Source organism: Furipterus horrens, unplaced genomic scaffold, assembly GCF_987537825.1.
Source record: "Furipterus horrens unplaced genomic scaffold, mFurHor1.1.pri manual_scaffold_1, whole genome shotgun sequence".
NCBI classification, from domain to species: domain Eukaryota; kingdom Metazoa; phylum Chordata; class Mammalia; order Chiroptera; family Furipteridae; genus Furipterus; species Furipterus horrens.
Window position 1 is genome coordinate 95,870,661 of NW_028327171.1, and position 16,016 is coordinate 95,886,676.

General features: G+C 34.1%; 1 protein-coding gene across 1 annotated transcript in view; it reads right to left on the reverse strand.

Moving 5' to 3' along the window:
- SLC9C1 (solute carrier family 9 member C1) overlaps nt 1-16,016 on the reverse strand; it is a 132,511-nt gene that overhangs the window by 68,631 nt on the left and 47,864 nt on the right. Inside the window, exons 8-9 of the mRNA XM_090286892.1 lie at nt 13,285-13,428; nt 11,725-11,899 (exon numbers count right to left, since the gene is read on the reverse strand). Of these exons, the coding sequence (XP_090143018.1) occupies nt 11,725-11,899; nt 13,285-13,428 (319 nt within the window). The remainder of the gene's footprint in view (nt 1-11,724; nt 11,900-13,284; nt 13,429-16,016) is intronic.

Sequence of the window (16,016 nt, forward strand, 5' to 3'; positions counted from 1 at the left end):
AGTAAACTTAACCAAAGAGATAAAAGACCTGTACTCTGAAAATTATGTAACATTGAAGAATGAAATTAAGAAAGATACAAATAAATGGAAGCAAATACCATGTTCTTGGATGGGCAGAATCAACATAATCAAAATAGCCATACTACCCAAAGCAATTTACAGAGTCAATGCAATCCCTATTAAAATACCAATGACATATTTCACTGACCTAGAACACATCCTCCAAAAATTCATATGGAACCAAAACAGACCCCGAATAGCAAAAGCAACCTTGAGACAGAAGAACACAGCAGGAGGAATCACAACACCAGATATCAAACAATACTACAAAGTTACTGTGATCAAAACAGTCTGGTACTGGCATAAGAACAGACATATAGATCAGTGGAACAGAATAGAGAGTCCAGAAATAAACCCAGGCCTCTATGGTCAACTAATATTTGATAAAGAAGGAAGGAACATAAAATGGAGCGAGAAGATCCTCTTTAACAAATGGTGCTGGGAGAACTGGACAGGGACTTGCAAAAGAATGAAACTAGACCACCAACTTACACCACACGCAAGAATAAACTCAAGATGGATCAAAGACTTAAATGTAAGCCATGACACCATAAAAGTCCTAGAGGAAAAGATAGGCAGGAAAATTTCATATATCTCATGTAGCAGTATTTTTACTGATACGTTTCCTAAGGCAAGAGAAATAAAGGAAAAAATAAACAAATGGGATTACATCAAACTAGAGTTTCTGCTCATCAAAAGAAAACATCAGCAAGATGAAAAGGAAACCAAACATATGAGAAAACCTATTTGCCAATGACATCACAGACAGGGGACTGATTTCCAAAATATATAAAGAGCTGATACAACTCAACATCAAGAAAACAAACAACCCAATTAAAAATGGGCAAGGGACCTGAACAAATACTTCTTGGAAGAGGACCTACAGAAGGTCCATAAACACATGAAAAAATACTCAACATCATTAGCCATCAGGGAGATGCAAATAAAAACCACAATGAGATACAATTTTACACCAGTCAGAATGGCCATCATCAACAAATCAATAAACAACAAGTGCTGGCAAGAATGTGGAGAAATGGGAACCCTACTGCACTGTTGGTGGGAATGCAGACTGGTGCAGCCACTATGGAGAACAGTATGGAATTACCTCAAAAAGCTAAAAATGGAACTGCCTTTTGAACCAGCAATTCCACTGTTAGGATTATACCCAAAAAATCCTAAAACACTAATTCAAAAGAACTTACGCACCCCTATTTTCATAGCAGCACTGTTTACAATAGCTAAGTGCCGTAAACAGCCTAAATGCCCATCTGCAGATGAGTGGATCCAAAAACTGTGGTACATTTACACAATGGAATACTATGTAGCAGAAAGAAAGAAGGAAGTCCTGCCATTTGCAAGAACATGGATGGAACTAGAGAGAATTATGCTTAGTGAAATAAGCCAGGCAAAGAAAGAAAAATAGCATATGATATCACCTAATACAGGAAACTAAAGAACAACACAAACAAACGAACTAAATAGGACAAAGAGCAGAATAGCAGTCAATAAGGGGGAGGGGGGAGGGAGAGAAGGGAGATAAGTAAGAGAAGGGTTTAGTCAAAGAACGTGTATAAATGACTCATGGACATGGACAATGAGGAGGGGTATGATTGTGGGAGAAGGGGTGGGCTGGGTGGGGGAGAGAAATGGGGGAACAATGGGACAACTGTAATTGAAAAACCAAAAACAAAAACAAAGTATTTGGAGAAATAACACCTGATACCACAGAAATACAAAGGATTTTAATTGCTATGAACAACTATTGCCGAAAAATTGGACAACCTGGGAAAAATGGATACATTTCTAGAAACATACACTCTTCCGATACTGACTCAGGAAGAAGCAGAAAACCGAATGAACTAGTAACAACTAGTAAAATTGAAGCAGTAATCAAAAACTCCTGGCACACAAAAGCCCTTGACCAGAGGGCTTCCCAAATTTTACCAAACATTCAAAGAAGAATTAACACATTTTCTTTTCAAACTATTTCAAAAATTCAAGAAGCGTGAATACTCCCGAACTCTTTTTTTTATTTTTTTACCAGGCCAGTATTATCCTAATCCCCAAACCAGGTAAAGACACAACAAAGAAAGAAAATTATAGGCCAATATCTCTGATGAACATAGATGCTAACATCCTTAACAGAATGTTGGCAATACAGATCCAGCAATACATTAAAAAGACCATACACCATGATCAAGTGAGATTTATCCCAGTGATGCAAGGATGGTACAATATTCACAAACAGTAAATGTGATATATCACATAAACAAAATAAAAGACAAAAATCACACATTTATATCAATAGATGCAGAAAAAGTATTGATAAAATCTAACATCCATTTATCATAAAAATACTCATAAAAGTGGGAATAGAGGGAGCATACCTCATTATAATAAAGACCATATGTAAAATACTTACTGCCAACATCATACTCAATGGGCAAAACTAAAAGTATTTCCCTTAAGATCAGGAGCAAGACAAGGGTGTCTGGTTTCACCACTCTTCTTCAACATAGTTTTGGAAGTCCTAGCCACAGTGATTGGACAAGAAGAAGAAACAAAAGGTATCTAAATTGGAAAGGAGGAACTAAAACCATCATTATTCAAGGCAATATAATAGTGCACACAGAAAACCCTGTAGGCACCACCAAAAAACTACTTGGCCTAATTAGTGAATTTGGCAAAGTAGCCTGATAAAAAGTCAATAATCAGAAATTGATGGCATTTTGTATACCAACAATGAACTATCTGAAAGAGAAACCAAGAAAAAAAATTCCATTTACTATAGCACAACAAAAGAGTACCTAGAAATAAACTTAACCAAGGAGGTCAAAGAACTATACTTGGAAATCTGTAGAACACTGAAGAGATAAATTGAAGAAGACACAAATAAATGGAAGTATATACCCTGTTAATGGATTGGAAGAATTAACATCAGTAAAATGCCCATACTACCCAAAGCAGTTTATAGATTCAAGGCAATTCCTATTAAAATACCAATAACGTATTTCAGATCTAGAACAAATATTACAAAAATGTATATGGAACTAAAGACCCCAGTTTACCTCAGTGATCTTGTGAAGAACAAAGTTGGAGGGATCACAATACCTGATATCAAACCATACTACAAGGCCATTTGTAGTCAAAACAGACACAGATCAATGCAACAGAGTAGAGAACCCAGAAATAAACCCATGTCTTTATGGCCAACTTATATTTCACAAAGGGGGCAAGAGCACACAATGGAGTAAATACAGTCTCTTCAATAAATGGTGTTGGGAGAACTTGGCTGGTATATGCAAAAAGAAAAAGAAAAAGAAACTAGAACATTGACTTACACCATACACCTGAGGAAATCCTAAATGGATGAAAGGCAAATATCAGTCATGATAAATATAAAAATCCCAGTGGAAAACATAGGCGGTAAAATTTCAGATCTCACATAGCAATATTTTTGTCACTATATCTTCTAGGGCAACAGAAATAAAGGAAAAAATAAACAAATGGGACTATATCAAATTAAAAATCTTCTGCTTGGCTAAAGAATCCATCATCAAAATGAGAAGATAAAAGACTATATGGGAGAACATATTTGCCAATGATAATCAGACAAGGGTTTAATCCTCCAAATATGGAAATAACTCATACTACTCAACACCAGGAAGACAAACAATCCAAAAAGTGGACAAAGAACCTGAATAGACACTTCTTCAAGGAAGACATACAGATGGCCCACAAACATGTAAAGATCCTCAACATCACTAGCCATCAGAGAGATTCAAATGAAAACCACAATGAGATATCACCTCACACTTGTCAGAATGGCTATTATCAATAAAACAACAAACAAATGCTGGTGAAGATGTGGAGAAAATGGAACCTTAGTTCATTGTTGGTGGGAATGCAGTCTGGTGCATCTGCTGTGAAAAATAGTATGGAGTTTCCTTAAAAAAAAATTAAAAACGAAACTGCCTTTTGATTTCACTGCTGGGAATATGTCCTAAGAATCCTGAAACACCAATTCAAAAGAACACATTAACTCCCATGTTCATAGCAGTGCTATTTACAATAGCCCAGATTTGTAAACAGACTAAGTGACCATCAGTAGATGAGTGAATAAAAAAACTGTGGTACATTTACACAATGGAATACTATGCAGTGGAAAGAAAGAAGGAACTTCTAACCTTTGTAAAAGCATGGATGCAACTGGAGACTATTATGCTAAGTGAAATAAGTCAGTCAGTGAAAGACAAATATCATCTGATCTCAACTTATATGAGAAATCTAATGAGCAAAATAGAACCAGAGTCATGGAATCATGGAATTATGAAATAGAGAGACAGTTGTAAGAGGGAAGGAGAGTGGTGGGGATTGATTGAAAGAAGGCGAATGGCTTAGTGAAAGCACATTCATGAAGGACCCATGGACATAGACAATGGTGTGGGGATTGGCTATTGAATTGAGATGGCAGGCTGGGTGAGGAGGACAAAGGGGGAAAATGGGACAACAGTAATAGCATAAACAATAAAACATTAAAAACAAGTTACTATAAAAATTTATATAGGGGTTTGTATAGAGAGAAGTTTGATTTCTCTAGGATAAATCCTTGGGAGAGCAATTGCTGGACTGTATGGTTGTTGCATGTATAATTTTAAAAAAGTAATTGACAATTATTTTCCCAGAGTGACTGATTATTTTTAATAGCAACATATGAGTGTTATACTTTCTCTATACTCTCAACAATAACTGGTGTTGTCACTATGTTTCTTCATTGTGTTTAATTTGCCCGTCCCTAATAAGTAATGTTGTTTACCATCTTTGCATGCTTATTTATCATCTGTATATCCTCTTTAGTGAGGTGTCTCTTCATGTATTTTATAGGTTAGACTGTTTTTCTTTTATTGTATAGTTTTGAGAGTTCTTTATGTATTCTGAATATTAAACTTTGTCAGATGTGTGATTTGTAAATATTGTTTCTCAGATTAGAGTAAAATATTTTTATTTTTATGAAAACTAATTATCTTACGGACTGTGCTCTAGGTGTCTAAGGTGAAATCTAATAAGAACTCTGCCCAATGGTACATTCCACAAATTTTATCTTAAGTTTTTTTTAGTTTTATATATTTAATTCTGTGATCATTTTTAATTAATTTTTGTGAAAGATGTGAGTCTTAGGTCAAGGTTAATTTTTTTTTCAGCCTATGAATATCCAATTCTTCAGCACCATTTGTTAATAAGATTATTCATTATTTACTGAATTGTTTTTGTACCTTTATCAAAAATCAGTTAGGAATTTTTGTATGGATGTATTCTAGGTTCTTTATTCAGTTCCATGTGTCTTTCTCTGTGTAAATACAGCATAGTCTCCATTGCTGTAAATGTAATACTGCCTTAAAATCAGGTATACTAACCCCTCCAATTCTCCTTTTCCAAAATTGCTTTTGTTATTGTAATTCTCTTGCCTTTTTATTTTCTTGAACAATTGTACAAGGTATTGATCTTTAATTTGTTCCCTTGCATTCACTGCCAGTATATTGAAATACATTTGATTTTTTATGCTTATCATATATCTTGAGATATTGATAAATTCACTTAGTAGTTCTAGGGTGTTTTTTTTTAATCCTTGGGATTTTCTATATAGATAATCATAGCATCTGCAAATAGAGATTGTTTAACTTCTTTTCAATGATCATGCATTTTTTTTTTTCTTTGTTTGTCTTATGGTGCAGTCAATAAGAGGAGTGAGAGTAGATATTTTCGCATTGTTCCCAATCTTAGGGAGAAAGTAGTCTTTTACTACTAGTCATAATATCACATATATATATATATATATTTTAGATGTTCTTTACTAACAATAGGAGGTTTTTTTCCATTTCTATTTTTTGAGAGATTTTATCATAAGGGATGTTGAATTTTGTTGAATGATTTTTTCTACATCAATTATACTACATATTCTAGAAATGTAAACTACATCCTATTGGTTGATAGTGTTGTTTATTTTTTCCAAAGCCTTTCTGATTGTTGGTCTATAATTCGTTAAACAAATTACAAGGAGGAGTGTTAAAGTCTTCAAATAAAATTTTACTATTTCTCCTTTTAATTTTTAGTTTTTGTTTCACATAATTCCCACTCTTGCTTGGAACATATTCATTTAGGATTGTTTATTTTTACTCTCTGCATTTCAATCTACTATTATGGTATAAATAAAATTCTTTATTTCAGATAATACATTTTTCTATTATAGAATTTATCTTTGGTTCTTTTTAGTTTCTTTTTTCCCCCCACAAAAGTATTCCATGTCTACATGACTTCTGTTCACCTTTTTTCTTTTAAATCCTTGAATGTATGTTAATAGTGCTCCTAGTTTTAACATCTGTATCACCTCTGGGTTTGTTTCAATTGAATAATTTTCTCACATTTTCCTGCTTCTTCACATGTATTGCAATATTTGACTTTAGGTTGGACACTATGGTATCTACATTCTTGAGATTCTTGGTTGTTGTCTTCCCTTAAAGAATTTTAAGTGTTATTATGTCAGTCAGTTAATGTCCTGGCAGATCATATTATCCCACACAGGCATGGCTCTAGTCTTTCTTAGACTGAGTCTAGAGTAAACCTTACTGTAGGACATAATTTTTATTTCTGAGGCATGGTCTTTTGGGGGTCACAAATTAATGTGAATGGCATTCATGAGGTTTATTCTATACCTACTCAAAACTGTAGTATCTGTCCATTCTGTGCAGCCTCTAGAATGCCCAAAGATTCCCACTGGCTTTCTTCTGTTAGTCTGTCTGTAATTCTCTGCTTGCTCAGATTAGTATTGGGCTAATGACCCGAGAATCCTCATGCAGATTTCTGGTGCTCTTTCTCTTTACATGTCTTCTCTCCCTGGCACTCTGCCCCACAAATTTAGGCTGCTTCAGTAGCTCCAACTCTATTTTTTATATTCAGTGAGAATACCATTCTCTGTTTGGCTTCCACCTCTTTGTGCCACAGTTTGGAAGAAAGCCAGAGAATGAATGTGAATTCACCTAATATGTTTATCCTTCTCTCAAGGATTTAATCATGCAATGTCTTTGTCTGATACCTAAAATCAGCTGCATCCTATATTTTAACCAACTATATAATTATTTACTATGGGAAATAAGTCTGATATCCATTATTCATCATGTCCATAGCCAGAATTCCACAGGCATTGGTATTATTTTTAAAGTTCCTCATGCATTCTAAAATGCATTCAACGTTGAGGACCCCGAGTTAGTTAAATATATTTTAATAGTATTGAGAGCTAATATTTACACAGTAAGCATATTGTACAATATATCAGGCTTATTTAATTCTCACTGCAATTCCATGAAATAAACATCGATAGGGTCCAAATATACAGATGAGAAACTGAGGCATTATAACTTACTGAAGCTCATTTAACTTGTGAATAGCAGAGACAAGATTAAGTTAATATTTTTAAGCTTTTACTGTACTGTAGTACCTCTTCAGGAGTATTAATGAATCAGCTGTAGGGTTCAGCCAAATTAAAGTAAAAAGGAAGTGTTACTTTCTTCTCAACTAGCTACTACTAGTGAAGACATTTCATTAAATTATTTTACAGTGGTACTTTGGTATTTGTCAACTTCAGAACTCATCAAACCTGGCACTCATTGAATTTTGATGAGAAAAAATGTTTCAGCACTTGGCACTTGCTCATCACTCATTGCACTTGCTAGAATTTGTGGGGTGGGTCATAATGCTGTCCCATAAGAGAAAATGCTTCATCAGTGGTCACTTGCTTGCCACTTGTCAGAACAAATTAATGAGTACTGAGATACCACTGTATTTACTAAGGTTTTATTTCAAAAAAAAGTCTACATGGCATCATCATCATCACCATCATCATCATCATCATCATTGTCATAGCTCATTTATTGTACATTTACTTTATGTTAACAATACACTATGCATTTTATGTATATTTTCAATTTCTCATAACCCTTTGATATAGTAGTGTGATAGAGCTGACTCTTACCAGTTTGTGAGAGCTGATTATTAAATTTTCAGGAAGTTTATAAGCTGATTGATGTTCTGTTGGTGAGAGTGATCATACAACAAAAATTGGTAAATTCTACCCATTAGGGCTCCACCTACCTCAAGAAAGTTACTTGTTAAACAATTACTAGCAAACCACTAATATTATTATTAAGTCTATTTTAGAATGAGTTAAGTGATATGGGTTGGGGGTTGGAATTAAATAACTTTCTGCTGGCCACACAGCAAGTAATGGCTAACTAAAAATTTCAGAATCTAGATTCATGTTTAGTATCCACTATTATTACATTGGTATGTATGGCGATGACACTGATTTTGATTATTCAGGCAGGTTGAGATAGGCTAAAAAGAAAAGGGAGGCCATGTAATATTTGATAATTTTAGTTTCAGAAAGGGTGTGTAAATATTTAGTTTTTAATGTTTAGATTATTACTTAGACACAAAATAATTATCTTGCTGTTATTCCGTTTACTCTTGGAATTTATGCCGAAAACCACAGTAGAAGTATTAGGTGCATTGTGATGTCTGCATAAAAAATTTTCTTACACCAGGTCAAGACACAACAAAGAAAGAAAATTACAGGCCAATACCACTGATGAACATAGATGCTAAAATCCTTAACAAAATATTGGCAAACCGAATTCAGCAACACATTAAAAAGATCATACACCATGGTCAAGTGGGATTCATTCCAGGGATGCAGGATGGTTTAATATTCACAACTTGATAAATGTAATTCACCACATAAACAAAATAAATGACAAATATCACATGATCATACCTATAGATGCTGAAAAAGCACTTGATAAAGCACAATACCCATTTATGATGAAAATGCTCAACAAAATAGGAATAGAGGGACTATACCTCAAAATAGTAAAGGCCATATATGAGAAACCTGAAGCCGACATCATACTCAATGGTCAAAAGCTGAAAGCACTACCCCTGAGATCAGGAACAAGACAAGGATGTCCTCTCTCTCCACTCCTATTCAACATAATCTTGGAAATTCTAGCCACAGCAATCAGACAAGAAAGAGAAATAAAATGCATTCAAATTGGAAAAGAGGAAGTAAAACTGTCATTATTTGCAGGTGACATGATAGAGTTCACATAGAAAAGCCTACAGACTCCATGAAAAAACTACTAGACCTAATAAGTGAATCTGATAAAATAGCAAGGTACAAAGTCAATATTCAGAAATTGAAGGCATTTCTGTACACCAACAATAAAATATCAATGATAGAAACTGGAAAAAAAAATCCCATTTACTATAGTAACAAGAAAAATAAACTACCTAGGAATAAAGTTAACCAAAGAGATAAAAGACCTGAACTTGGAAAACTATGTAACACTGAAGAAAAAAATTAAGGAAGATACAAATAAATGGAAGCAAATACCATTTTCATGAATGGGAAGAATTAACATCATTAAAATGTCCATACTACCCAAAGCAATTTACAGATTCAGCGCAATCCCTATTAAAATACCAATGACGTATTTCACAGACTTAGAACAAATACTTCAAAAATTTATATTGAACCCAAAGAGACCCTAAATAGCCAATGCAATCTTCAGGAAGAACAACATGGTAGGAGGAGTCACAATACTTGATGTCAAACTATACTACAAACTCACTGTAATTAAAACAGTCTGGTACTGGCATAAGAACAGACATATAGATTAATGGAACAGAATAGAGAGCTCAGAAATAAACACAGGTCTATATGGTCAACTAATATTTGACAAAGCAGGAAGGAAGATCAAATGGAATGAAGAGAGCCTCTTCAACAAATGATGCTGGGGGAATTGGATAGGGACATGCAAAAAATGAAACTAGATCACCAACTTACACCCTACACCAGAATAAATTCAAGATGGATCAAAGGCTTAAATGTAAGCCATGACACCATAAAAGTCCTAGAGGAAAACATAGGCAGAAAAATTTTAGATATCCCACATAGCAATATTTTCACTGATACATCTCCTAAGGCAAGGGAAATAAAGGAAAGAATAAAAAAATGGGACTACATCAAACTAAAGAGTTTCTACTCAGCAAAATAAAACAGCAGCAAGATGAAAAGAAAACCAACAGTACAGAAAAACATATTTGCCAATGATACGTCAGACAAGGGATTGATCTCCAAAATATATAAAGAACTTATATGACTCAACACCAGGAAGACAGAAAACCCAATTAAAAAATGGGCAAAGGAGCAGAACAAACACTTCTCCAAAGAGGACATACAGAGGGCCCATAGGCACATGAAAGAATGCTCAACATCACTAGCCATTAGAGAGATGCAGATTAAAACCACAATGAGATACCACATTACACCAGTCAGAATGGCCATCCTCAACAAATCAACAAACAACAAATGCCTTGAAGGATGTGGAGAAAATAGAACCCTAGTGCACTGCTGATGGGAATGCAGACTGGTGCAGCCACTATGGAAAACAGTATGGAATTTCCTCAAAAAACCAAAAATGGAACTGCCTTTTGACCCAGCAATTCCATTGCTATGATTATACCCGAAGAATCTTGAAACACCAATTCAAAAAAAACCTATGTACCCCTATGTTCATAGCAGCACTATTTATAATAGCCAAGTGCTGGAACAGCCTAAGTGCCCATTAGTGAATGAATGAATCAAAAAACTGTGGTACATTTACACAATGGAATACTATTCAGCAGGAAGAAAGAACTCCTACCATTGCGATGACACGGATGGAACTAGAGAGAATTATGCTTAGTGAAATAAGCCAGGCAATGAAAAACAAATACCATATGGTATCACCTAATACAGGAAACTAAGGAACAACACAAACAAATGAGCAAAATTGAACCAGAGGCATGTAAACAAGGAACAGAGTAACAATTACTAAGGAGAGCAGGGAGGGAGAAAAGGGGAGTAAGCAGGGATAGAGTCCAGTCAAGGAACTAGTATAAATGAGCCATGGACATGACAATGGGGTGGAGTTTGACTGTGGGAGAAGGGGGGCTGGAGGGAACAATGGTGGAAAAAGTGAGACAACTGAAATAGGAAAACAATAAATAAATCAAAAAAGAAAAAAGAAAAAAAATTTTTCTTACAGAGAACTTACCTTGAGATGAAGTAGAGGGAGAGTCATGCCCATTGTGTTCTATTAGGGAGAGTTTAGGGGTACTCTCTTGGATATAACTTCACTTGACAATTAAAATGTTTTGGTTCCTAGCATTACTGAACATAGACTGATAAAGTTACGAAAGGCAAAAGAGCCAGTCAAAAGTAGGTTTCTGTTTTTCTTGAGTGTGTATTAAGACTAAATAAAAATAAAAACATTTATTGAGTGCATATGCTATATCAAATACTATTTTAAATGATTTATAAGTTTTAATTCCTTCAACCTTCATAATAAACTATTTTTTGGGTGTGTGATGAAGGATTTAGGGACCCCAAAGCTAGAATGGGGAAAAGGAAAGCTTTCATTTGTTTCTCCTCTGCCCAATCTTGCAATCATAGCTAAATCGCCCCCATAGTCCAAGTGGGGTTGAGCTATTACACTACAAAAGCACATGTTAATGCAGCAACAGTTTTGATTAAATACTCAAATAAAAAAATACATGTTTCTTTACTTGCGATTTTTCCTTCTCAGTTCCAAGAGGAAGGTCAGAGTAGGCGAGCAGAAGGGCCATGCTTATATTAGGCACCCCTCTCATTTCACTCCAGACCATTATGAATGCCCAGCGCCAGCTGAACCCATCACCAAGTCGAGACAAAAGAGGGCTCAGTAACAGAAGGACCAGAAGTCTAAAAGACAAAACAAATTTTAAAAAGTTATTCTTGTCATAGAAATTTCTTTCCATTTCATCCTACTCTATTCATTCTAATCTATTCTTTGTGGAATTGCCAACTCTTAGACAAATGAACCTTCTTTCACCCACTGTTGGCATAGCATTAAAGGAAGGCAGAGGGCATTCCATAGAAAAAGATGCCAGAAGAGTCATTAAATCTTCTTTGCTTCTTCCAGCTGGGTGAGTAGTGGGGAAATTACACATCACCTTTGAGTAGTGCTTCTTTAGGCAGAAAAGAAAAAGTTAGAGACATTTTGTAGATACATATTTTATTCTGGGATCCTCAAAAGAAATAAAAACCAATCTAATGAATAAGAAGTAAGGAAAAAAGTTCTCCCTTTCTTTTTCCTTGTAGACTTAAATCTTACTAAACCTGTACAATATTTATCAATTTATTTCCATTTCTTCTTTCAGTTACATACCATTTTTATAGTTTATACTAACACTATCTGATAATTTGGGACTAATTTTCACTTAGCACTAGCCGACTTGATGTCTACTTCCAACTGGTTTTCCTAGAGGGAAGTGAAATGTTAGCAGTTTGAGTGATGGAGATTAAAGAACTGTGAGATTCCAGTTTGGTGGTTTTTCTTCTCTACATCATCTGCTTTTGCCTACATTGACAGACTCTTTTTCTGCCTCTTTATGTTGGAAAAGGGACTACAAAAATTTTTTGAGGAAGAAAGACATTTAAAAAGAGGACTTCTTTATGATTTTAAAAAGCTATTTCCAACAATGATTATTAGAAAATTACTTGTTACACAAAATTAAGCAAACAAAGCAAGAAATTTAAAAAAATTTATGATAGGTGTTTAACTTCATGAACCCTCATAGAAAAAGAAAAATGAAATACACCAAATGTTAATAGCAGTTGCCTCTAGGTAGTAAACATATGATCTTTTTTTCCTTTTTCTAATTTTCAAAAATTGTATAAAGGTCTTGCATTGCTTTGAAATGTAGCTAAAAACTAAAATAGACAAAACCAACCAACCAAAAACAAACAAACAAACAAACTTCTAAGCACTAATTTGCTTAGGTTGGAAAAGAAGGGTTTAAAGAACATATATAAATTACTCATGGACATGGACAATGTGTATGTGTGGGGATATGATTGAGGGAGAAGGGGTGAGCTGCGGGGGGAGCAATGGGGGAAAAATGGGACAACTGTAATTGAAGAACAAAAAAATTTAATTTTTTGTCAAAAATAAATAAATAAAACCATAAAAAAAAAGAAAGAATCAAGTTTTCATTCTAAGAAATGAAGCATTTTTATTATTTAAACAAATACCTTCAGGTTTATTCTGTTTCTTATAAATAGAAAACTTTAAATGACATTCTTACCTTAAAACAATAAGTGTGAAGTAGATATTTAATGAATAGTATATATCAGAAAATGATATATATAAATATGTATATGCGGGAATTAGAAGTCCAATGAAAGTAAACACCATAACAAAAGCCACAAATGATACACAATTCCAGAATCTGCATTTTCAGAAAAAAATCTATAGTTAATTATGGTTAATTAACATATTCATTGCAAGGCTCATCTGTGAGTGAGGCATTAAGTTAGGCATTATCAAGAAAGTAAAGATGGATAAAGTATTTATTAACACTCAAGGGTCTTATAATTTAGGGAGAAAGAAACACTAAGGCAAGTAAACAAACAATTCCAAAGCAATTTTAACCACTTTGCACTGATTGTAAATTGGTGTCTTTCTTCTTGGGTTGACTTTGAAAGACAGATTTAGGTTGTAGTTATGCTATTTTGACAAAACTCCTTCAGGCACCACAGTTCACACAGCTGAAAAATATTGACTGTAAAATCCTTGTATCAATAGGAAGAACTAAAATCATTGATCTTGAAAGGGAAGACTGAACTGTTACTATGATTTAAATAGTGAGAGAATTAACCCTTTGCCTAAAATTTACAAAGCACTTGGAAGACATGAATGGCTCTTTTATTCACATGAATGCCCCTTATAGATTCTCCCTTTGGGATTTGTGAGCATGTGTTTATTCAAGTGCTCTGGAGCACAGGAAAACTCTGTATCATCCCAAAGTTCATGCTCTCATCAGCTGCATGCAGAGCAGTTGAAAAAGCACATGCAAATCCAATGTGGGTCATGTTTACATGTTTGGGTGTTGGGACCACAGGAGGCTATTTGAAACTGATTTATCATTGTCTCTTTCTATATTTCATGTCTTTGATTTCGACTGTTATAACAAAATTAATTGAAAAGTTTAAAAAGGCATATGAATACAATTTCATGAGAGAAGGTAGCCTGGTTTTACAGGCTAGAACTCTGTTCTAGAAACCCTTTAAAGATAACTTTTGTTTCTTCTCCAGGAATACTGCTTTTGCTTAAAAACAAATTCAATACTAAATGCAAACCTTTTTCTGTTACATTAATAAACAGAAATCTGTTTCTGAACTATATCTAAGAGACATTATCAGAGAAAGATGTAATATGAAACATTCTAGCCTAGAAAATATTAAAGGAAATCATTCAAAATATTTTTTCTATGACTGAATTTAGGCTTATTACTCTATGCTGAGAGCTATCATTCCTTTCTTGTAAATGCATGGACATATTTTAAATTTTGTTATCTTCTGGTTTTAAATATTGCATCCAACATTAACTTGAAGGAAAACACACTGAGATCTATTCTATGACAACTGTGTAATTTTTCTATTTTTTACTCTTCTTTTGACTTCCCTATCAAAAGCAATCCAATTGTTGCCCTATAAACATAGGCACCCCTCAAAATTATTTCTCAAAGCACTTTATCCACCTAATCATATAATTAAGGAAATCACTTGTAAACATTGAGTAGGATGATTCAGTCAAGGGAGTGGTGAATATGAATCAATATCATACTTTGCTACTTATTTAACAATTACATAATTTAAAAATTAACTTTAACATTGTGGAAAATGCCACCAAACAGCAAAAGTTAGTCTTGTTATTTAGCATAAAATGTAATCAAATTAATTAATCCATAAATATTGAGAAGCTGACAAGATCTTTCATGTGTGATAGAAATTTATGAAATAAACCTGATGAGGAGGAGAACAGATTTTCTAAGGAATCAGTTTCTGTCAAATTCATAGTAGTATGAGTCAAACAACCAAGGTCTAAAACCATCTCATTGATGTCTGCATGTGTGTGTGTGTGTGTATATATATAAATACAATAAGTCATGAACATGCAAAAAAGAGCTTCTAAATATTTTTTAAAGTCCCTTTCTTTCATCTGATAATCATGAGTTATGCTAAAAAATATAGATCTTTTATTGCAGCAAAGGGTCACAATTTTGTATGTAAGTTTCACCTGGAGAGTTTTTAAATATCAGAAGTCCTATGCATCCATATTATTTTTATTGCCCAATGTTGCACCACTACTAGCCTAGAAGAATGACAACAACTTATGGAGTAGACATTTTAGGGATGCCAATTTGCCTGGAATAAAAGATTATACAGGATGGCAAGGAAGTAGTTCATACATGGAGAATTTCTTTCTAACAAGCTGATGTATGAATAGAAGCATGAAGGAAGTGAGGCAGCTACTTTTGCTGATATGTAAGGGAAGTATGGCAATATGTAGAAAAGGCAATATGTAGAAGGACACAAGCCCAAATAGAAGCACATTTGGCATATCTGAGAAACAGCAAGGTGATCAGTGTATAGATTAGAGTGAGTGAGGATGAGAGTGGTAGAAATGAATCTCAGAGATAATGGAGGGACATATTATAGGACTTTGTTTCCCATTAAAACTATTTTGGCTTGTAGCCAAATGAGATGAGAAATTAGATGATTTTAAAGGAAAAAAATTATCTGAGAAAGGAGGAAGTGAGGTGGGTAAGAATCAGTAAAAGATCATAGGATCAATGCATTATAATCTCAGTGAGTTTGTGGAATTGTTAGAATTGGGGTCATGCTGGGTGAAAGCTAAAAAGATGGGAGATAGTGCACTTCTGCTCTTAAAGAGTAATATGGACCTTCTGTAGTTTATTGTGCAATTAATGGAATTTATCATTATTATATCATTTCAACTATTTGGAGGATAGAA